This window comes from Plecotus auritus (assembly GCF_963455305.1).
Source record: "Plecotus auritus genome assembly, chromosome: 2".
In the NCBI taxonomy this organism is placed as follows: Eukaryota; Metazoa; Chordata; class Mammalia; order Chiroptera; family Vespertilionidae; genus Plecotus; species Plecotus auritus.
The window spans coordinates 212,648,771-212,673,536 of record NC_137771.1 but is presented as its reverse complement, the minus strand read 5'-3'; the positions used below and the strand labels follow the sequence as shown (position 1 = coordinate 212,673,536).

The 24,766-nt window shown below is 39.8% G+C and overlaps 1 protein-coding gene across 2 annotated transcripts; it reads right to left on the bottom strand.

The window, feature by feature from the left end:
• Window positions 1-1,361: 1,361 nt before the first annotated feature.
• Window positions 1,362-22,558, bottom strand: CHODL (chondrolectin). Of its 2 annotated transcripts, XM_080658255.1 has the most exons (7): window positions 22,020-22,523; window positions 13,182-13,491; window positions 12,722-12,879; window positions 9,443-9,529; window positions 7,431-7,533; window positions 5,340-5,418; window positions 2,650-2,743 (listed from the first exon to the last, which is right to left on the bottom strand). In XM_080658255.1, exons 1-7 carry the CDS (start codon window positions 22,096-22,098, stop codon window positions 2,741-2,743), a joined length of 819 nt encoding a protein of 272 aa, XP_080514381.1. In that variant the 5' UTR covers window positions 22,099-22,523; the 3' UTR covers window positions 2,650-2,740. The 2 variants fall into 2 exon arrangements, with proteins under 2 accessions (XP_080514380.1, XP_080514381.1); XM_080658254.1 differs by lacking the exon at window positions 5,340-5,418 and having other exon boundaries at window positions 1,362-2,743; window positions 22,020-22,558.
• Between the last annotated feature and the right edge of the window lie 2,208 nt (window positions 22,559-24,766).

Here is a 24,766-nt window from a genome sequence, read left to right as displayed (position 1 = left end):
TATTTGCATACATACCTGGGTCCCGGGAACCTCCTCGGCACCCAGGTTACTCCCAGCCGGCCATCACGCGGAGGCTTTAGGCTTGGGGGACGGGGGTACCCACTTCCCAAGCCTAAAGCCTGGGCGGAGGCTGTAGGTTTGGGAAGGGGCCGAGCCTGCCATCAGAAGGGAAGGAGGTGCCTGCTTCCCAAGACTACAGCCTGTTGCGGAGGCTGTAGGCTTCGGAAGGGGCCACGCCTGGGATCGGAAGGGTTGGGGGGGTGCCTGCTTCCCAAGCTTACAGCCTGGGGCGGAGGCTGAAGGCTTGGGAAGTGGCCGAGCCTGGAATCTGAGGGAAGGGGAAAAAATCAATGGAAACATATCCTCAGGGTGAGGATAAAAAGAAAAATAAAGAAAGAAATGTCATATCTTATAAAAGGCACATCTTGAAAATGCCTAAAGAAAGTTGTCATTTTTTCATGGTGAAGGGACTGGAGTCCATGTTGATGAAAATACCTTGGTGGCTGCCGTGACTGGCAGTAGCTGCAGCAGCGGGGTGATGGGGCTGGTGCCTTTCTCTGATCAGCCCGGTCGCCTCCCGCAAAGGGAGGCCAGACTGCTCCAACAGGGAGCGGGCCTAAGCCATCAGTAGGACATCCCCTGAGGGCTCCCAGTATGTGAGAGGGGGCAGGCTGTGCTGAGGGACCCCTCTCCAGTGCTCGAATTTTGTGAACCGGGTCCCTAGTCTTCTAATAAGTGCGAAGTTCATTTCCAGAGTAAGTGTCCCACTCCTGGTAACTATGAGTTTAGTAATTAATGCCAGAAGAGTTATCCAGGCCTGGATCAAGATGAAGGCACAACAAGGCCCTTCCCCACAGCTCTGCCTCTCCTGCGTGCAGCTGTTGTAGTCATGGGAGGCAGAAATAGTGAGAAAAGTCTCGTCTCCTCCCATCGAGTCTTCAAGAAAGGAAGACATGCACGGTGGGAGCCTGGAGAGATGAGGCAGATCCCAGCAGCTGGTCTTCATTCTGCCCGAAAGATGGGTGGCCAAGAAAAGAAAGGGGAGTGCTCAGCATGGGCCGATCTAAGCCTAGGCTGCAGCTGCCCATTCCCTCAGCCTCTAGGCAGCTGAAGAGGGGCCAATGCCCACTAATTTCTATTTTGCCTTTTAGTTTTGTCAACCAACTCTAGTTGTGAACTGCCTTAGTGAGATCTCTTGATTAACGGAAAAGGACTGGCTGGAAAAAGCTGAGGTTTAAAACACTCTATAACCACCGCTTTCATTCTCACCACCCTCAAACAGTAATTTGTTCTCCTCTTCATGTACTGATGCAAACATAGGTGTATTTTGTCCACTTGAGAGATTTACACAACACGAATGCTCATTCTTCAGAAACAAGAACTTTTTATTTGGTTCAAAGAAGCACAGGGACATGTGAAGACCAGATAGTTACAACTCTCTCTTGAGAAGAAGAAGAAGCCACAAGCATTGAAGAAACCAGGGGATAAGACAATTTACTCTCCCAGCCAAAGCCTGAGCAATGAACAGTGATCATCCATGCCCTCCAGTCATTTTTTCACACTAACTCATACTTTCTTTCCTCACTGAAATGTTAGTGTACTGTGCTTACCTCCACACCAATGTGACCATTCACCTGGTCCCAACTGTAAAACCCCTTCATTTGCTGATAGAGGCAAATCAGAGCTAGAAGAAAACCTTAGACAAACGATGCAGCTATCTGCCTCCAGTTTTATTCCCAAACCCCAGACAACCCTTTGTTTTGTGGTCAAGGGAGGGACCAAATTGATTCCAGAGCCCTCAGCAAGCTACTTGTGGTTATATAGGCAACATGTGAAGACATATGATTTATAATGTATATACTGCTATTTTCATTCTAGATGGAGAATATCATTTATACAGTTATTAACAAAGTTATTACAAAATCTGTTGAATTTTAAACTAAAAATAATTGTAAGGCACATGTCTTGCACAATTGAACTTAGACAATTCTCGCCTCTAAGTAAAATATTTGAGTGGATTTATACCACAGTTAATGAAATAACTTCTTATTTCTGAAGAGATCTCCTACACATTGTCTGATCCAAAGCAGAGAAACTGAAAGATGAACCATTTCTAGAAAGGAAACTTTTTCCTATGGTAATATATTTATGTTTGTGAATTCAGTTGACCACAGTGATATATTTCTTTAATCAAAACAGCATGTATTGAAAAATGAATCACCATAAAAATAAATTATTAGAACAGTCCATTTTTATCAAACACTTACATAAAGGTAAAATGTATTTGCACACCGTAAATTTCAATACAATTTACATTACAGTAACTAGATTACAACTTATGGAAGGTAAAAGGAACAAAAATAACTGCTTCTGACACACATACTGCCGATGTGTTGACAGCAAGTTTATCCGCATGGCCCATTCCACTTACTTGAAGTTTGGGTGCATCATTTCGCAAAAAAAGCATGTCTCACTCCATTATTAGCACAGCGTATTTTATAAATGAAATAAACATAGAAAACTCATTTTAATATTTGCCTCAAGAGGGAGCTTACAGTTCATCTTGCAGATCCTCTGAGATTTCAAGCCATTCCAAGCTAAGGTTCTGATGCCATTCCTTATACAAACCTCTGTTTTCTGTTGCCAGTCAATGAGTTTTTACACTTCCATGCCACTTTCTTTTCTCGTGCTTTTTGAAATCCACAGTGTGGACTGGTTTGGGCTAGTTTTTGTCCTTCCTTTACTGAAAAACATAAGAAGAAATAAGTTCAATGTAGGAGACTCCTTATCAAACTGAGCATGTCTTGGTCCAAATGGAGGTATGTATCTCAGAACCTTATTATAAAAGTATCCTTCTAGAGATTAAAAAATGGTGGCAGAGTAACTGGATGCTGCGCGGACATGCTCCCAGGAACAAACTGGTATTACAACTAAAATACAGAAAAACTTCCTGAGTAATCAAGGGAAAACTTGCAAGAGAGAACCCAGACACCCAGGATCAAAAGTGGAGAATGCAGAGACAGGTCGGAGGGGCGGAGGCATGAAAGGGCTAGCCAGGTGCCCACAGACAGCAGCTGAAGTCCTGGAGAGATATCTCAGCTATGGGGGGTACCACTGAGAACTCTGGGATCTAACCTCCAAGCTGGGCCCCACAGCAGAGACCACCAAAACTGAGGAGGGTACTCACATAACATCTGGCTGTGAAAAGCATGGGGACCCTGTCTACCAGAGAGTAACAGATGAAAATTCAGGCACCTTCTTAAAGGGCCAACACACAAAATTCCCTGTGGAGCCACCCACCTTGTGCTCTGGCAGAAGGAGGGTGAAGTGGACTGGAGCTGTGAGAGCAGAAACCAAGAATGGAGATTTGGGGGACAGAGCCCAGAAGGCAGACACCCCAAGTTTCCTGGGCTGAGTCATTCCCTCACACAGCAGAGGACATTTTTCCCACACAGACATTTGCCTTGCCTGGGGGGAAGACAGTCGATACACCCTATTGGAAAACACCTTGCCCTGATGCCACTAAGAGATTAAAAATAATAATTAGCCTCCAGGCAGAAGCAACTGCCCCAACCTGTTGGAAAAAAAACTCTGCCACACCCAAGGATGATTGCCTGGGAGGCAATTCAAGTCCGAATCCTATTAGTCTGTAGGCAGAGGCAGTCTCTGGAGGCTTTGAGTCTTTGTCTGATCTAATTAGTCAGAAACAGCCTTTAACACTTTCCTGCACTCCCAGGTGAGAGGTGTAGAGGATCTACCTAATACATAGTCACAAACTCAAACAGAAAGCCAAAATGAGAAGACAAAGAAACAACCCCTAAATGAAAGAACTAGAGAATTCTCCAGAAGAGATAAATGAAGCAGAGATAAGAAATTTATCTGAAACAGAGTTCAGAGTAATGATGGTAAAGATGCTCAACAGCATGAAAAAAGATATAGTAACTATGAAAAAAAGAACAGTCTGAGATAAAGATTGATATATCAAAAATAAAGAACACATTAGAAGGAATACACAGCAGATTAGGGGAAGCTGAGAATTAAATCAGTGAATTAGAAGACAGAGTTGAAAACATCACTCAATCAGAAAACCAAAAAGAAAAAAAACAATTAAAAGTGTCCTTCTCTCACCAGCCTACTTTTTCATTCCTACAAAAAATCCTAGATTATTCCACTATGTGAAGATGGCAAACAGTTCATATGAAATTATGAAAAAAATAAAATAAAATTGATGGTTCTCTGTTGGATCCGTCATAGTTTAGAATTCAGATACACACACACACACACACACACACACACACAAATGTGTCTGACACAATGCCAAAATTTTCATTATAATCACCATTAAATCTTCATTTTTTTTGGAATATGATTTTTGAAATGTGGCATTTTGAATAATCCTCCATTAGCATATGCTGTATTGAATGCCAAATCATCAAAATAGTGATTTTCTCCTAAGTATAAGACCTTCCTATTCTCCTCCTCCCATCAGTTTTTTGGTCCTACAATTAAGTTACCTAATCCCGGGAAGTTTAATTATTGTTTCCATCACTGAAAACAGTGTAGATTCAGGTGCTGATAATTTATGGGTATCTGAGTTTCCCTAGATCTGAGATTAATCTTCACTCTCAGCAGATATAGACTTCTGACCCACATTTCCAGCCTGTGCCTCAGGCTGTGCTATCTTCAACTCTCCAGAAAATGTCCATTTCTTAGGCTCCTGCAAGCAGCCTGTTCCTAAACATACCCACCATCCTATACCAGACTACTGATCAAGCTCTAGATTCCTTTTGATCTCGTTTCCTGAGAATGAGCCCTCACCTGCACAACTAACCACTTCCTGTTCCTGTGTACCATGCTCTGTACTTTCTTCCTCCCACAGACCCTCCCAACAGTACCCTCTCCAATCCCCACAGGTCTGCCTTCTACCCATCCTTTCACTCTCTCTACCTGACCTTGCAGAACTCCTTAAAGGGGGGTTGGGGGAACAGCTCTTCCTAAACAAGCCTGAGCAATATATTTTTATAATATTACTTAAATGACTTCAATTTAACTGTGAATTTGTTATTAATAAAGTAGTATGTTCCATATATATGTTTTGGAGATTTGCATCCAAATAAGTAAGATCAATACATATTTATCTATGAGGTCATCTAGAAAGGAAAATAAATCAAGCAAAGTTGATGAAAAACATGAAATTTTTTAATGGTGAAAAAGGTGATGTGATTATTACTGTAGTTTTTGTGTAGCACTCCTATTGTATTTAAGAGTTACTACTAGTCAAGGAAATAAGAGTAATTATTTTGAACATGACATGGAAGGATAGAAACCATCATGTGTACCAGGTTGGAATTTAAATTTTCTGCAAGGCACTCAGATGATAATGGAGTTGAGTCCTTGATGAAGTTTCTCCTTGCTTTCCTGGAAGAAAGGAAAAGGGGAGCATCTAAGAACGAATGAATTAATCACTACAGCTAATTCCGGCACCTAGAGGTACTTTATTTTGGTTTATTTTTTTCACTCTGAGAATTTCAAACAATGAAAATGCCACAGATCTTCAAGATGGGAAAACCTGGAAGACTTTTGAATGAATAGAATATCTACAGTAACACCCACTATTTGGAAGAAGGCAAACAAACTTTAGAGAAAACTCAGTTACTGGCGCTTTAGAAATATTTATCTTAGAAGTGAGGAGATCTACATAATATCTTTCAAGTTATTTTTTTCAGGCTGACTTGTTATTTACAGCTTTTCCTTAACAGTTTGGCTGGATTATGGGGGATTTATATCTAATCCTCCCTCTACATCATTGCTTTCCATAATGATAAATCATTTTCCACAGTCTTAGGAATTAAGGGAAGAAGCTAGATATTACTACTGTCTTTATTCTGTACAAGATGTTGAAAAATAATTTAAAACAGGAAATTGAACCATGACCTCCTGGTTCATAGATCGACGCTCAACTACTGAGCCACACTGGCCTGGCTATTTATTACTATTATTCAAAATGTCTTACTTACAAAGCCAGTAAATTATAGGTTGGATCCTTTTTAAAATGTATGTGAACATTAGAGTTTACATCTATTTAATGTTTCTCTGGAACTTTTTTTTACTTAGTGGATTCTTTAGTGTTTATTTCAGGAAAGAAGAAAAATTAACATCAAAAGAAAAAAATAATGGGGGAATTCTCCTGATCAATTTCTATTAGCAATTTTCAACCTTTTTCATTTCATGGCACATACAAACTAATTACTAACATCCAGTAGCACACCAAAAATTATTTTTTGCCAATCTGACAAAAAAATCAGTCAAATTTTTATTCATTCACACCAGACAGCTATTGTTGTGTTGACTGTTGTCATTTTTTTTTTAATCTAAAGGAAAAGAAGTCAGTGACCCTGACTAAATAGTGTGATAATGCATGTTTTAAAAATTCTTGTAGCACACTGGTTGAAAATCGCTGGTCTAGTCTATTCTAACAAACATATTCTTATTTAAATCCAACATCTTTTCCTTTTTCCTTCCATACATATTTATATTTCCTATATTAATTATTTTAATTGAATTGACAAATTGATACACATGAAAAAATTTTATCTCTAACTCAAGGGTATGAATGAACAGATATAAAAGAATGCTCCTAAGCTTGGCCAGCATGCTCAGTGGTTGAGCGTTGACCTATGAACCAGGTGATCACGGTTCGATTCCTAGTCAGGGCACATGCCCAGGCTGTGGGCTCGATCCCCAGTGTGGGGCGTGCAGGAGGCAGCCAATCAATGATTCTCTCTCATCATTGATGTTTCTATCTCTCCCTCTCCTTTCCTCTCTGAAATAAAAAATATATATTTTTAAAAAGAATGCTCCTAGGAATCTGGCTATTAAAATGTGTCATTTTATTTCAAGCTGCCAACCAAAAAGTGACCTATCTTTACCAGTGTGCTTTATTTCCTACACTTAAAAGATCCTTTTGAAATGAAATAGGCTATGACTTGAGATTTTGAAAAAATACTACAAAGTACACCTACCCAAAAATCAAGTCTTTCATTCAACTTGAGGTCAAGATTGAAAGGTTTAGCATTAATGCTTATACTTAATAAACAAGGGACAGTATAGTTGCATATGTTGCAAGCTTACAAGCATTCAGATCCAGCACATACACTAGCTATGAGCCCCAAGGCAAAGCATGTAACCCATCTCAGCCACCATCGTTTCAACTGAAAAATAGAAACTGAAGGGTACCTACTTCATATGGCTTGTGAGGATTGAATGAGATAATACATGAATCCTATGAAAAGATATATCTTACTAGGTTTTATAGACTGCATTGGTACTGACAGATACAAAAATCAGAACTTCCTTAAGGCAAATTAAAAATATAAATTCAGGCTAATTTAAAACTTCCCAAGGTATCTCTGCATATATGAATGATTTACCTTTTATGCAGCATCTGGAAACAGCAGGTTCCAAAAGCAACCAGTATCAATAAGAGCAGTGGTATTGTTGGTATGACAACATAAATGAGATTGGGAATTATGCCTACAAATGTAAAACAGCCAGCGTAAAAAGACAGTTGAAGCAGAATTCTAACACCAAAGTTATATAAAAAGTTTCCCAGAATTTAAGGTAAAATAAAATTATTATCAATAAATAGGTTCTCAACAAGGTTCTTCCCTAAGCACTAAGGAGCCTAATGACATAACATATTCATGTTTGTTAAAAATCAAAATCAAAATCATACTGCATTGGTTGTCATGCTCCTACTCAGTGTCCATATTTCCAAAAGCATTACTAAATCTGCTAGTCAGATAGGGCTAGTTTTCATAATGTATTAATGATCTTAGCTATCTCCTTCACTAATCCTTCTTAGTTCTTATTTAGAGATCCAAGCACTGATTATTAAAGAATAATCATCATTATTAAAATAACTGTTCATTTATTGGACACATAATGATCCTAACCAATAAGCTTAGTGTCATGATGATATGCAAGACTCCCTGGCATTACACCAAAATACGTAAATATTAACTGATGATATAGTCATAACCCAGCGACACAAAACTTCAGAGGCATGAAGACTTGCTCTTAATTAAATTCTAAAATGAATCATTTTTAATCCTGTTCCATCACACTTGATCATGTTGGGTATTCTCAGTAAAATAAAAAACTGAAGTCTCAGACAGCATAAAATGGCCTTCTTGAACATTTTGTCAATGTCATATGGGGGCAAATATCCCTAATGTAATTATTTATAGATTCTCTTTAATTAGGTTTAGATGTTCTGAATGGTTTAAAATCAGACATCTGAAAATGAAGCACACTAAGCTTTAACATCATATCCATACAGGAAAAACAAATGGAAAACTATGCATTGAGCTAGCCAATCACAAGCAGACATCATTATTAATCTAAATAATTCTGGCCAAAGTGGACCAACCAGAGCAAACTATCCATTTAACTACCTATCACTTCCTTTGTTAACATGAGATGGTATATTAGCTGAGGTCCAGGAATGAGGATAATGTATTTTCATCAACTCCTGAGCCTCCAACAGGTAACAGGTGACTTCAAGAATTTTAAAAATTCACAAAATATTTTTTCCCTTTTCCAAATACCATCATGATCCCGCATCTATGTTAGTAAAGAAAAAGAGACAGTATCCCCCACTCTTTTGTGGATTTTGGATGGCCTGTGGAAAGATTTTGAGACTTTGGGTCTTTGGCTCAATCCTCACAAAGCAACTAGGATAAGTCACCATTCCTGTCCAATTGGCATAGAGTCAGGCTAAAACGATTTCTGACTAACATGCCATCTGCACTGGGATTTCATTGTTTCTTTTGCAGACAGTGGTATGTTGGAGGCAGCCAGGGAGTATTTACATCAGAAAATCCCAAGTCTATGAATCAGGTGTTTTGTTTTGTTTTTCTTTTAATATTTATTGTTGAAAGTATTACATATGCCCCCTCTTTTCCCCATTGACCTCTTCTAGCCCAGCCCCAGGCTTTCATCACCCTACTGTCTCTGTCCATGGGTTATGCATACATGCACACAGTTCTTTGGTTGATCACTTTTTATTTTATACCCACCTCACCCTGGCCAATCCTTAAACATTTACCAGCACAACACTGTTGGCAGGCCACTGCATGTGAAAATTTACATCATAACTCCTATACATTGTTGGGGAAGTTCCTTGTAGATTCAGATTTTAATGGGGATTACTTAGTTTAGTGCTAGATACATAACTAATCAGAAGAAAACAAAATGGGTTCTTGTATGCAAAAACTAGCTTAGCATCAATTGTTCTAACCTAGTTCAAGAAAAAATGTCCATAGGCCCATATTTAGTGCACCATTTCACCAAGCAACAAGAAAAGTTGGGGCCAACTAGAAGCAGAGTTTAAACAGTTTCTGTTCTCCATAGAGGATTTAAAGACACAAGAACGAATTACCTGCTTCAGTAACAACCACATTTTGATGGGGATCTTCTGGTTGGTTTGTAAAGTAAGTCTTCTCTCCAGGAGTTGTTGGCTTGATCTCTTTAGATAATAAGTACAGACATCATATGATCATATGTAGTGATCAACACAAGAAATGCAAACAGATGAAAATAAAAGTTTATTATAAAACCATAAAAACACCAGTTTTGACTTCTGAACAACTTACAACTAAGAATTATATTTTGAATTCATATTTACATGCAATTATCTTACTAGAAAATCAACATTTAATTACCTTTAAATCAAATATCTAGTTGGTGAATCCTTGCAACCATAACCACATTAGCAATCAACAGCATGTCTACAGACAATAATATCAAAGCAGGCACGAAGCCAGGCAAAGATAACCAAGAAGCAGTTACCATAAGACTGTGAGCCACTAACTGCAATTCAACAGCACGCAAAGCAAAGATGATTTTGGTACTAATATCAGTGTAATATTTAGGTTCCTCCTCACAATAATAGTCAGCAGGAGATGGCATATGGATTGCATTTGGAATTGGTGATTCAAATAATGTTCCAAGCACATTTCTATCCTATACAAATAATGCTATCCTTAGGTATTATTTCTAATAGTGTCCACCTCTTTTTAAAATATGCTAATAAACTAAGGGTTGTGAGTTGTTTCTCCCCCTGGTTCTATGAGATGAGATCTCCTCAATTCCATGCCCTTAAAAGATATTGAAAATCTTACCATGACCTGGTACTGCTCTATCACCTCATTATTTTTCTAGGTCTTATTTGTTAAATTAATAGTTCAGTGACTATATTAAATTATTTAAAAAATGCCCAGTAAATTTGTTTTCATTTGTTCCAAAAATATACTTTCCTATTTATTTTTGTCAAGTGATGGAAAGAAAAGTACATATGCAGCATCTTACATTGGTTTCAGAATAGGAAATCATTTCAATGTAATGTTTACTACTCTGACTGACCACATAGTCTCTATTCATTGGGAGTTTAATCATATACCATCCTGTAATAATATTTATTATCATTATGGACATATTTCACCCTGACCCTTTAATAGGCTCTACTAGGTTTCAGATACAGTCCTACCCTACACTCATTCTTTTGCAGAACTCAGTTAGTCACTCTATGCCTATCTCAACTGGTATTTGCTGAACAAATAATACAGATATTATGTAACTGATCAACACAGAACTCGTCAGTTTAAAAATCATTTTAATAAAATTTAATTTAATGCAGTTGCTGATTAAGTAATGACATTTTAGAAACATAATTCCATACATGTTATTTTTAATGTCTAAGAACAAGAGTATATAGTGCAATTTAAATAAATGCAAAAATTAGATTCAGATGTATCTCTATAAAAATGCATTTGGGTAACATTGGTAGACCTATAGAATAGATATGCAGCTCATGGGACAATAACAAAAATCATGGCAAAGAGAACAGGCAAACTCAGAAGTAAATTATTCACTTTGGATATGACTAGTCATGCTTAGATGGTATGTTGGAACAGAAAGAGAAGATTACGTCCAAATTAAACAGTAGTTCTGGTATAGATAGAGAAATAATTAAAGTTCAAAATAATTTGTGTTATAATTTGTAAATTTTAAGTAGGCCCACTGCTTAATTCTCCAAGTCCCTCATTAAAGGGCTAACCATAAGTTCACAAAATATAAATATTTAAAGATTTAGGTAGACCGTAGGAGATAAAGGAAAAAATAATTTTATGTCTACAATGCTCTTCCATGAGTGATATAAACCTAGATTATCTAATATGAAACAAGTCAAGAAGATTCTGAGATTATAGTGTCCTGAATAATGTAACTATGAAGGCCAAAATAAATAAATAAAATAAAATAAACAAATACATTTAGGTCAAATTTTTCATCTAAAAGCTCAGAAAAGAAGACAATATTGTATTAAGAAGATTCTATAATATAATCCGTTTAAGAGTTTTGAGTACATACAGTTGCAAATAGAAACTACCAGAGAATTTCAACTTTATATTTTTTAAGAAAAAAAAAAAAGAAGACAAAAAACATAAAAGTGTAACAGATTTAGCTTTGTAAAGGGTTCTAAAAGGGTAATGATGGATTTAGCAACCCAGGGGCTGCTAAAGAATAAACTCACCAGGGAGAGAAAGTTGGCTAATATACTCAAGAGCAGGATAAACATGACAGAGAAGTAAATCTAATTCAACTAATCCCTTGTGCTTCACGGTCTTATGAGAAAAAGGAATCATGTAATTTCAAGAGAATAATGGAAATAGCAGCACTTGATTATGATTGCCTTCCATGAGTACATGAGGTCAAGTAGACAGAAGAGTTAAAATGTATTTCCAAAAACTGAGGAGACAAATAGCACCAAAAGAAATCCCAAAGCCTAAGTATCTAATTTGACTTCCTTAAATTATTTTTTAAAATGAGTTTATACAGTTTTGATTAATCTCCCTTTTGGCCAAATATCAATTCAGTTGAGCTGTCTTATTCAAAGTAATTCAAATTTACTATTTCCATAGGAAACTACACTGCGGTAGCTTAGGTCAATGCAATCTTCTCATTTGCTGCATAGGGCAACGAATTAGAGACTCTAGCAAAAGCTAATTAAGGAGGCATATTTCAAAGAACGAGGAACACAGCAAGAACATGGCACACGTCCCTACCTTTTTTCACGATGGTTGGTTCAATGAGCTATGACCACTTTGATATTCACTGAAGAGTATGTGCCAAGAATCATGCCATGAAATCCTAAGGTAATGTTCCTTTGATCCCTTAAGTTCCCCAGATGATCACCCAAAGAACTGTTGCTCAGATGTGTAAATCTATGGGTGCTTTGGTGACATACCTCCTTCACATACACCATACTGAATATTTAAAATATTTTAAAATAGATGTTTATTTTTCATTAAATCAATTTACAAAAACACAATTTGACCTTAATATTGGAAATGATTATTTCCTCTTCAAGACACCTTCCCGGATGTTTCTAGGTACTTCCTAGCTGTTTCTAGTGACTGTAGTTTCTATTTCTAGTGACTCTAGTTTCTATAGTTTCTAGTTGCTCTGGTCCTCACTCTGTGGCAGCTTGTCCTGTAGCACACAGTGGGCTTCAGGACACTGCATGACAGGACAAACGGCATAGTACAGTCATGTTTCACAGCAGAAAAACGAAAAGAGCCCAAGGTAGCAAAGCTTCAAGATAAGACAATACAAGCAGATATACACAAAATAGGTTGTGTCAGTTTGCAATACATCCTACCTGGTTCATACTTGCAAATGTAATTGTGCTTCATGTTGCACCTGTCGTCATTCCACTGGTAAAGGTAGGGGCCTCCCAGGCCAGGATTGGCCGTGGGTTGATGATACATCACAACACACTTTTCACTTCCACAGGAAGGTTCATCCGTATACCAGTTTCTGAAAATATAGGGTGGGGCAAACGTAGGATTACAGTTGTTCGTGTAGAAAAATAATGCAATAATTAATAAATAACAATGCAGTCGTTAATAAATAATAATACAATGATTAATAATAATACAATGATTAATAAACTAACACAATTATTATTAAATAATAACACAAGAACTGGGTTCCACACACTGAAAACCTACTCTTGTCCCACTCTGTATAGAGCAGCAGGAACACTTCTAAGTGATGTCACCTGTTCTATTCTGACATCCTCTACAGGGAACAGAAATCCCCCTCAGGAGCCGACTCACCGATACTGGGAGCCGCTGCCATCTGACCAGCGGTAGAGATCTGGGCAGGCACCAGACGCTTGCCCCTCTCCACTCCTCCAGAGGCCTATCCAGAAATCGCCATCAGAAATCCCTGTGCCTGGTTTTGTCAGGTTTTGCAACATGCTTTCTATCAACTTCTGTTCTGCTGCGTTCTCCAGGCTGAGCAGGGCTCCCCCCTCACTCTCACAAGCCAGGCGCGCCTCCTGGAAGCTCACTCGGCTGGACAGTTCCTGGAAATAGGCCATCTTGTAGCAGGGGTGCTTGTAGTCAGCAAAACACACCTTCTGGCCTGAAAAGCAAGCAAGCCAGCAAACAAAACAGATGACTTAAACACACAGGCAACAAAACAAAAAATTTCATTGAAAAAACAATCTCAAAATTGAATTTCACATACACCTACATACTAAGAGAATGAATTTTCCTGATGTCATACTATGAATAGGCACGATCATGTCGAGTCATAATGAAGCCATAGTGTATGGGACTTAGCTAACTCTACCAGCAATGGAATATTTTGTTTACACCCTCCCCCATTTTACCCCCAAACAGGTAAGCCATGATGATACAACTCTCCCAATGGTCAAGCTGTTTTGTTTCTCATTATCTTCATTGGTTCACCTCTTACCTCTGGTTGTCAACTTCACAAACTGCCAGGAACCCCTCTCTGTCACTGTTCCTTATCTCCAACCTGCTGCCCATGGCGCACACCACTCTTAGGCTTTGTCTGATTTCAGCTTAGGTGTAGCCTTGGAAAGTAGACTGTCATACTATTTTATGTAAAATTAAGTTAAATGACTTTATGCTAAGAAATTAAGCACAAAGTTCTACTGCTTTTTTATGGTTCATCTGCAGGAACGTTATTTCTCTTGAGATTGAAGGCTTTTTTCACTATGTATTTAATTTTGTAGCTGAGCCAGAAAAGTTGTCAGCAATGGTGTCTGGAGGTGTTGTTGTACTTAAACACTGGGAACAAAATAAAGCATCCCAGATTTGCACTCTTAATTACAGTATATCACCCTGAGCCAGTGCTGGTAACACATCCCTTCTCCGAGTCAGCAGCTAATCACCTCTGATGACACACAGAGGCAGCAGGGAGCGGAAATCAGCGCAAGGCCATTCACCTCACAACAGTGTTTGAGTGACAGGCATCCAATAACTTGACACAAGCAGAGAACAGCCAACTAATAAAATGGCAGCCAGTTGTCCTCTGTCTCATTAACCCTGATCTGGACCCAGGAGCAACACATTGAATCATATGAACAAATTAGCAGACTGCCCCAACTAACTGTTAATGAAAAATAGCAGGCAGGTATGAATTCCCTCAGGAAACTGGAATTAAAGAGACTTCAAATGGACAAATCTGTCAGAAACATTCGCTGAGCGATGATTATGGAAGACCCAATGACTGATCCTAGCATAACTGTTATTTAAAAAAGTTTCTCCTAGTCTATTATTGAGTTTTGAGATGACTTCATTATTAAAAATGTTGTTTCTGGTAATAGTTTAACAATGCCATTAAGCCTTGTGATTTTTATGCTTATATTTTCACTTCTGGTAATATGCTAACAATGCCATGAAGCCTAGTGATTTTTATGTCTATATTTTTAAATCAAGCTCTGTTTCCATTTTCATCTTCTGCATCCTTTACATACTTCTAAGTTTCAAAATATCTCTCAACGGCATTCCCTTGAGGTTTCAATTTGTTTAGTTTTTCATTCTAAGAAATCTCAGTCTTGGATTTGATTCCAGTACTTTTAAAATAGTAACCTTGTCCAACAAGATTGTTTTGCAAGAGATCAAAAAGCCAAATTTAAAAAAAATTGATAAGCTAGAAGTTTTAATAAGTAAAAGTTATTTATGTAAGAAATATATACACATTCAGAGGATGTGTATGTATGTTTTATGTGCTAAAAGTCTCTGCTCATTATCTTTCCATATTGAAAATAAATGCAGCACAGACTTATTATTTATGGTGAGAGTACAAAAATGATGAGACTAAACTTATTTATAAAATTAAGATAGTGCTTCTAATTAGACAGCTTTTGGTGTCATGAGAAAATTCCTGTTGGCACAATTAGCTATTAGCAAAGTATAAATGTCAGTCTGTAGAGAAATAATAATAAGAAGAGAAAATCCATAGACAGGGGTTATATTTAAAATAATTAACAACTAATACTGCCTGGGTCCTGGATGATAGCCAATCTTGGTGCTCGCTGTGGCTGTGACTGGGGATGATGGAGTGGTCCGGGAGTCCTGGGCCAGGGGGTGGAGACTGTGGTGGCTGCATTGCAGAGGATCTCTCAAAGAATCGGGACAGTGGCCAGTTACCAACTACAGATAGACATTGACTCCAACGTGTATTGATTGAATATAAACTGTGTCCACAGACTTTGAACTGAAAAGTCACTAGCAGCTCAGATCTAGCATGGCAGTTTCCAGGAAATTATGGAAACACTGCAGTTTTTTTTAATGACATTCATATATCGTAGTCAGTTAAAGCTGACGCTGTGAACTTCTTTACATTCACTACTGATTTCCACCTTCTCAGGCAAATTTAGTCCATGTTGCAGCAAAAGAAGTAGCTATTGAACTGCTCACTGTCATTTCAGCTGACCACACTGGGCTGTCATCGCAGTGGAACTCCAACAGCTGGGAAACAGATGTTGCCCTGATTCCCAGAAAAATCCCATTAATACGGATCTGCTGGAAGCAACTTTTCCCACTTCTGTAAAGGCTAATATTCCTAGAGAACCATTATGGTTCCCTCCCTTCTCATTCTGTGAGATCACAGAGAGAATTTCCTTTTCTCTTACTTCTAAGTGTTATATTCAGATAAAATCTTCCACCCACCACTTTGAAATACAGAAGTTCTAATCTTCCATCTATTCCATCTACTTCATCTAGCCTTCTATCGACTAGTCTACTACCCATAACATATTCAGATAAATATTCAGATAATGGTGTAACCGTTTTTGCTACACAAAGGCTAACTTGATACTATCGAACAATAATTTACTAAATGTTACTTAGCATCTGTAGTGAGAAATAGCCTTGGCTTGTTGGCTTATTTACAAGAGAGAGAAAAGATCTTCTACCTAGGAGTCTACACCTATTGGTTTCACACACACACACACACACACACACACACACACACACACACCCTTACATATGTACCCAGGAACTTTTATTTAGAGATCATTCTCAGTATTGCCTATTAAAATAAACATTCCTATCAATATCAGAGCCAAGACTGCGCTATTTCCATGAATATATGACTTTGTCTTTTTTTCTTAGTCATTAAAATTCCTTTAGAGCTAAATATTGGCAGAGGTTTCAATGCTTTTGGCAATAATGTAAAAGTGGGGCCAAACTCATAAATGCATTGCAGTTTACTTTTTCTTCCTGAATAGAAAGGGATCTTGGTGTTATTTTGCTTATATGTATTAACTCTCTGACAGGTGAGTCGTCAATGTGTTAGGAAAGTAATCACATTTTTCTTAGACCTCATACTATAATCAGATATTATCAATATTAACTAACTATTGAATTTATACCCCAGTATTCAGTAAAATGTACAAGACATTTTATGAATTCCTGTTGCTCAGTTATGGCCTACCTTAGGTGGCCCAGAAAAAGTTGTACAAAAGAGGATCTACATCACAAACCCAAACCAGGCTGACTGGATTTCAAACAGTTGGTCAGAATCGCACAAAAGAATTTGTTTTTCATAATTCTTTCTTACTCCCTTCAAAAATCACACTGATAAGTATGCTGATACTACAATACTCAGTGTCACATGACCTCTGATGGCAATGCTGACACTTTTGAACTAGAAAGAAAGGGAAAGCTATTGATTCCATGTTCTCTTTCAGGGTTCAATATTACACCAACTTCTTAAGAATTTTCCTTATAAAAATATTTCATAATAATAAACTTCATTTTTGCAACAGAGGTTGTATGATTCAATGAGCTGCATAGTGCGCTACTAAGATGTGCTGGAATCCATTTCCTACATTGGTAAACAAAACAAAACGGAAGTCTTTGGTCATTTGGTTGTGGTGGTGCAGCTGCAAGTCCTACCTCTCCAGCTAGGAAATACCACACGCTTCCTGACAAGGAAATGAGATTCCTTTTTTAATTAAAAAAAAAATCTAATATTTAAAATCAAGATCTAAATAACAAATGGCAAACCATTTGTGTGACTTAAGATTTCAAGCATTCCATCAATCAGAACTGGCTTGGAATCCCAGAGTTCTACTTGAACTGTGGGGACATTGAGGACGTTAATGTTTTCTTTCCTAAAAAGTGAGAGTGGCCCTGGCTGGTTTGGCTCAATGGACAGAGCGTCAGCCTGCATACTGAAGGGCCCTGGGTTCGATTTCCACCATGGGCACATGCCTGGGGTGCAGGCTCGATCCCCAGCAGGGGGCAGCTGATCAATGATACTGTCTCATCATTGATGTTTCTATCTTTCTCTCCCTCTCCCTTCCTCTCCAAAATTAATAAAAATACATTTTAAAAAAAGTGAGAGTGGTTATGACTTTTAAAGAAATAAGAATCATAATAGTAGCCTGGCATTTATCAAGAGCTTAATATGCAGGGCCTCAATGTTAGCACAATCCATGCCTTTGGGTAAATGAGGAAAATCTCTCTCCTGGTGATATAGGCTGTTTAGCTAGAGAAAAAATAATAATAATGTGTTTTCCTGTAGGTGGCCTCAGCTCCAGGCACAGGGCTGGTCACGTGGGTCCATCTCACAGCTCTTTGAAAGTCAAGTAATTTTCCCAGATTCACGCAGCTCACCAGTGGTGAACTCAGGGCTGAGGACCAGGGAGCCAGGCAGTTCATGCATTTACCCAGATTTCCCTGCGGCCCACAGAGGTGCCTCAAAGAGAACCTTTTTTCTAAGGTGACAGATTTCATAGATAAAAGGATTGATGAATACATTCATTATTTGTGTTTTCCATGTTGCAATTATTAGTATTTATCCATTATTGATTACTGGGTGCCTAATATATGCAAGGGGTTGTGCCTTGAGAGTTTGTTTCTAAGCAGGCTGTGGATTTTCTCCTACTGAACATTTAGCTGCACGATTAATATTGGAACATCGAGCTAGTATTTTCAGACCATATATGTCTTTAATGATTGTTTTATCAAGCCCCCCTTTTTCCCCCAAATAAAACAAACAAGACCCACGCTGATTTTCCAGCCAACTATAAGGAGGATAGCTAGAATCAAGTTGTCAGGCCATGTTGTATCATCCCTAATGTGTGAAAGAAACAGTCTCTCCTGGCGGTGTATGCATCCAGCCACCTAGCATAGAGCACCGTGAGAAAAAGTAAAAATTGTCAGTGAGGACATGAGCCGGGTTTCCGCTTGCACCCCTTTATTAAACAACACTGCCTCTTTTCTTGTGTTAATGGAATAGATATTGCCATCTCCAGGAAAAAAGAGTTCTAAAAACAAAGCCGTAAAATGCTGAACAACAGCAGTTAGGAATTAATGGCTATGATGAATGTGCAGTTTATTAAATGACTAGCAATAAGATTAATTTGTTCCTTTCTTGCCCAAGAGATGCTTAAAGTAATTGCATCTTTGAAAACTGCACCATCATCACTTTATGCTTTTGATGATGTCATGGAATACTACCAGAGGCTGGGATAACAATTCTTGTATCTCCTATGCTATTATGTTAATCTGTTGGCTACTGATCATCACCATGATTTTGCAGTATTCTGTGGCTTCTGTGTGATAAAAAGAGAAGTCTCTACACCATCCACTCTTCTAAATAAAACATTTGCCAATTTTAATAAGTTCCAAATAATACATATTAAAATGTTCTGCAGAAATCTGGAGGTACCATGAAACATACTCAATGCCATTTTGCAGCACAGATAGGTTGGGGATCACTGCTGTGTGCACTAAAAAAAAAAAAAAAAAAGAAAAGAGGGAGAGAGTAAAAAAAAAAAAAGAAATGTTACTTCAAAACACTTCATATGTTTAAAAATATCCACATGCTTTTCAAATACATCTTCCCATCTTTGGAACCTGAATTTTGAACTTTTTTTTTTCATATGTATCTCTATCTCCATAAGTAAAATCCTCTTACCTTTGTCCTAAGGATTCCATTACCTACCAGTCACTTGATAAAATTAAATGGCTGCAGCCCCCGGAGATAGTCTCTACACATCTGTGTTCAGCAACAAACCAGTACCGATCTAAGACCCTAAAAGGAGTTCCCAACTTAGAATCATACATTCACTATGTACTACCTGATTGTTATCCTCATGATTGGATATTTGTATTGTATATCCACGCATCAAAATAAGCATGGCCTCTGACCTGTAAAAATACTTTTCTACTACTGCTAGGTGCTATGAACTCTTAGAGGGAAGATTATGATGATAAAGTTGTTTGAAATGCTTTTTTAAAATATTTTCACTTCCTTTATAAATAATGCTCTCAAATTTTAAAGGATGATGCATTTTAAAGTACTGGGAAGTATCTTATAATGGAATATTTTAAAGTACTAAGATGAGAATTTCTATGAAGGATTATTTTATGAGTTCCTGTCATTTTTCTGGGATGAAATTATAAATAGCTGTATTGATACTTAATAAATAGAAAATATATTTAACATATTGTAAATATATTCCTAATGATGGTCCCAAGGAACTTGTTGCAGTCAACAGACACTTGAGGATTTTGGTAGATGGTCCCTAGTGGCATGAAAAAGTTGATGCACCACTCAAAACTCAACACTGACCAGGCAGACATTAGACCTACTACTTCCAAAATGTCCAGATTTAAAATGTTCTGTCTTCATGCCATTTTGTCTGAAATATATATATTTTTTAAAAGATAGTCTTCAAAGCATAAAATCACAAATCAATTTATAATGCTTAAATGTCAATGTGAACTTGTACGGCCAAAGACAATTCAATTATTCATAAGAAAAAACTTAATTGTTTTAATACCAAGCAAACATCATCATTTATGCTAAATCAAATAGATCAAGTTCAGTTCATTAGAAATTTTCCAGATGTCACCTGCAAGATGCCTATAAATAACAGGAAAAAAAACAGTAAAAGGTTTATAACAATTTATGCAATAACAATGCAGAATAAAGTTTCACCAGCAATTTTCAAGTTCTAATTTTAATCATATATATTTTCCCTCCCTTGCAAAGTTTAAGACATACAAACAAGAATACACCAAAAAGATACTATTTAATTCAAAGAAGAAGTGTTTCTATGTGTTTACAAAACACCTATGCTCAATGCCCGGTCTTTGCTCTTTATTCCTTTGCAAGAATCATTCTTATAAACACAAAGGCAGTTAGAGATGTATAATTCAGATGAGTCGAAATAGTAAACTTTTTCCTCAAAGTTAAATTAGGGGGGAATGAGCTAATGTAATGGCTTCTATAACATCCTTTTTCATACTGTAGCGTTTTCTTTTTTAAAATGTTGAACCAGATTCTCCTCCCCTCCCCCCCCCCCAAAAAAAGCAAGCAGCTATAGCATTTCCAAATGACACTTCACAATGTATTTAATTCCAGTGTCTCCAGAGTGCCAAAAAGGTAGTCGAGAGTGAAAGACAACCAGACATTCAAGAATTATATCCTGAAGATGTAAGACATCACATATTGCTGAGGGGAAGATCAGTAACAATTAAGCTTAAGATGCCAGTTTCTAAAGGTCTGGCTTCACTACTGATTAAGTTGCCGTCATCTGTCATCTCTCTCTACCTCCAGGACACTTGTTCTAAGATGCACAGACTGTGAAAAGGAATCTGTGCTTTTTACATGAGAAAAACCCTCCCCGCATTGAAAACACATGCCCATATACAGTCAACAAACATTCGTCGCAACACTTTCATTAGCATCACAGGAGATTTCAATAAAAGGAGCTGTCTGTGCTCAATTTTCAGTAAGGCCCTAGTCACGCTTTTGAGAATCTTCCTGTTTTTTTTTAAGAGACCTTCCCAAAAAGTAAGAAAGAGCGAGTCAAATATAAATGGCTCAACAACAGGCGCGTGAAAGTCGAAGGGAAAGAAAAATCAGAGCGAACGCTGGGAAGCTGGCCAATGCTGATGCATGTCCCTTGCACGGACTCCGCCGACATAATTGGGCACCTGCTGGGAGCATGGACCTGCAGGCAGTCGTCGCCATGTATATACCTCAGCCCAACTCGAGCCGACTTCATGTTCTGAGAGGTCCCCAACTTGGGATGAGGTGCGCAAAGGCAGGGCAGCAACGTCCCCTGACCGGCCCCCTGTTCTTTGTCAGCCTCCTGAGAACAAAGGCTGCGCGCCCAGGGGACCCCCAGTGACTCTCGGCGCGCACATCTGTGCCAGATCCTCCCAGAGAACTCGGGGTGGGGACTGCAGCGGGGCCAGGCCCCCAGGGGGAGGCATCCCCGCAGCGGCTCTCCGTCCCCCGGCTCCGCGGTACCCCACCCCTGTCGCAGGTGCCCAGCCCTGCCCTGCGACCACCTCTCTTGCCAAGAAAGTGGAAATAAATTACTCCCTGAGAAAGCCGTGCTGCTCGCGATGAAGCCCAGGTCGTTTCGCAGCTATGGAACCAAGCACTTCCGAAATTTTTTAACTTTTTGCGTGTATTTTGAGGGGCAGAGGAGAACGCACAGCGCAATCCAGCTTCCCACGCCTCCTCCCGGCTCCCTGCCCCGCACAGCTCTCCAACCCCGGGGAGGCCGTCCACGCTGGGACCGGCTGCCCCGCCCCGCCCTCACCCGCGAGCCCCAGGATCCCAGATCTCTGCTCGTCTGGTTGGCGAGCGGGTGGCCCCAGACTCACCGCTGACCACCCGGCGACAGAAGGCTCCGTGGCCACAGAGCAGAGCGGCGCCCAGCAGCAGCGAGACCACGCGGCTCATCGCGGCCCGGCGGCAGCGGCGGCGGCAGCAGGTGTTGCACAGAGCGAAGGCGGCCTCAGCCCGGTCTCTAACCCCTGAGCCTCCCTACCTCCCCACAGGCGCTACTCCCGCGGTCCGAGCCCAGCCGCCTGGTCCCCTGCACGCATCGCCTTTGGTCGGACCTGGCGCCGGGCGCGCTGGTGTCGCGCGCGGGTGTGCTGGGCTGGAGCGCACGACTTGGGGGGGGGGGGTGCGCCTTTAAGGAGAGGGGACAGAAGTTGGGGGGTTGAGTGTCGGTCCCAGGTTACGCAGCAGGAGCCCGGGTTAGAGCCCACCGGCCCGCGGCGATCGGCTCCCAGACCTCGGGGCGAGTGAAGGGCTGAGTCCGTGCGCCCAGGTCGCGGGTCTCAGGGCAGCAGCCGTTCTGCGCTGGAGACGCTTCTTATATACCCACACCCCGAGGTTCAGGCTCGTCGCTAGTAACGGTTTTTAACTACTTCGTCTCTCCCACAGTGCGGTGCGGAGCATCCCGGCCCCTCCCCTAAAAACTGGAGCCACTTTGAAAACAGTCCACTCAGCAGCCCCACCTCCTCCACTCCACCCCCCCCCCCCCCAATCTCTTCTTGCCATTCGCTAACAGACTCCAGAGTCATTTGTGTAATGTGACAGCTTCGCTATTAAACTCTGGCAAAAGTTGGACCCATTTGGTTTTCTCAAAGATTAATGTCCACGGGGATGCCAACTTGTGGGGCCTTTCCTTTTTGTGCTAAATTGCTTGACCATATGTATTGCTAGATGCAGGGCATGAGCCGCTATTTAAGATGGATTGGCCGAGTGGGAGCCAAAACCTGCTTAGGGCATTATACAATGTGGCAGGTTTTCCCCCAACCTGGGTACTGCAACTAGATGACTTCCAAGCAGGTGGTTTGACTAAATTGCCACAGGAGTAAGTTGAAAGAACATCTGAAGCACGGTTTTCCCAATCGGTTTCAATCGTAGTCTTTGCAGCTCCAGAGAAAACATCAAGGCAAAATAAATATTCTGGATACTTGGGAATTTCATGGATATAAATGTCTGTATTTGTTTGCAAATCACCTCTCAGTGAACCTATGGTTTGCATTAGAAGCAAGACTTGCTCTAAAACCTGCGGGGGCTTTTTCCTATAACCTTAAGGAATCTTTATTGAAATAGTCCATCCAAGGATGGTAGGGTTTTCTGGAGCATTGGAAAGAAAGTTCATGAGTTTCTTCTATGGTCTGTGATAAGAACCCTGAGGATGCTCTCATAAAGAACTTCAGCAGCCCTAACCGGTTTGGCTCAGTGGATAGAGCTTCAGCCTGCCGACTCAAGGGTCCCAGGTTCAATTGCAGTCAAGGGCATGTACCTTGGTTGCGGGCACATCCCCAGTAGAGGGTGTGCAGGAGGCAGCTGATCGATGTTTCTAAGTCTCCCTTCCTCTCTGTAAAAAATCAATAAAACAAAAATGCCCTAACCTGTTTGGCTCAGTGGATAGAGCGTTGGCCTGCGGACTGAAGGGTCCCGGGTTCGATTCCGGTCAAGGGCATGTACCTTGGTTGCGGGCACATCCCCAGTGGGAGGTGTGTAGGAGGCAGCTGATCGATGTTTCTCTCTCATCGATGTTTCTAACTCTCTATCCCTCTCCCTTCCTCTCTGTAAAAAATCAGTAAAATATATTAAGAACTTCAGCAGGCTTGGTACGTTGCCATTATGTTGCTTTAAGTGCCCCCAACGTTTGTTGAAGTCCTTTGTTTTTAATGGGTTGTAAACTTCCCTGTAACACCTCCCTGTCTTTATTTTTTCATAAGCCACAAGCCCACTGTAAACATCTGTTGGGCTGTTTTCTTGAAAAAGGTTAATCCTGCTACAGCAAGGACAAGGCTTGTAGAATAAGAAAGTTTAGTACTTGGAAAGGCCTTAAATATTACTAAATACACCCTGCTCAAGAGAGTAGAATTCCAGAATAATTATAATGATGTCTACCACTTAAATTTTTCCTTGTATAACCATAAAAATGCATATTTAATATCAGGTCATGGGCAATAGATAAATCTTATAGAGGGTATGGATTTTTTAATTTCACCACGAGCTAAATGTCCAAAAGAAACAAGCAGTGCTGGGATTTTTGAATGGAAAATGGATAACTGATAAATGCTCCAGGCAATGGAGGATTGTTCAGCCCTGTGAGCCCTTTCCAAGAGTGTCACAGGTGTGGAGGTCAGAGAGCTGCTCCAGGGGCTCGCAGGCCAGTGTGGAGAAAGACACATAACAATGACTGTGTGTATGAATGCTACAGCGAAAGGGTGAACGGAGTGTCACGGTTAGCACAGAGGAATGAGGAATGAGGAAATTTTGCAGGAATTTTCTAGCAGCAGTCCAGGGTGAGGATGGCGATCCTCATTGGTTGATGGCCCGAGTTACTCCTCCAAATGCTTGCACAACTAGGATTCTGAATGGAAGCTTCATTCTCCTTTCATGACATACTACTCCTGGATATCGGGGGAACCCAGAGCTATCATGGGAAGGAGTATCCGTGGATTACAAACAACATAAGCACCGGGTATAATTTCCTACATATCAACAGACCCCCGAAGGTCTCTGACATCTGAAAAGCCAACAAGTCCTTGAAGCCATTATTGACCACGGGGAGCCACATGGTTTTTGCCTTCCA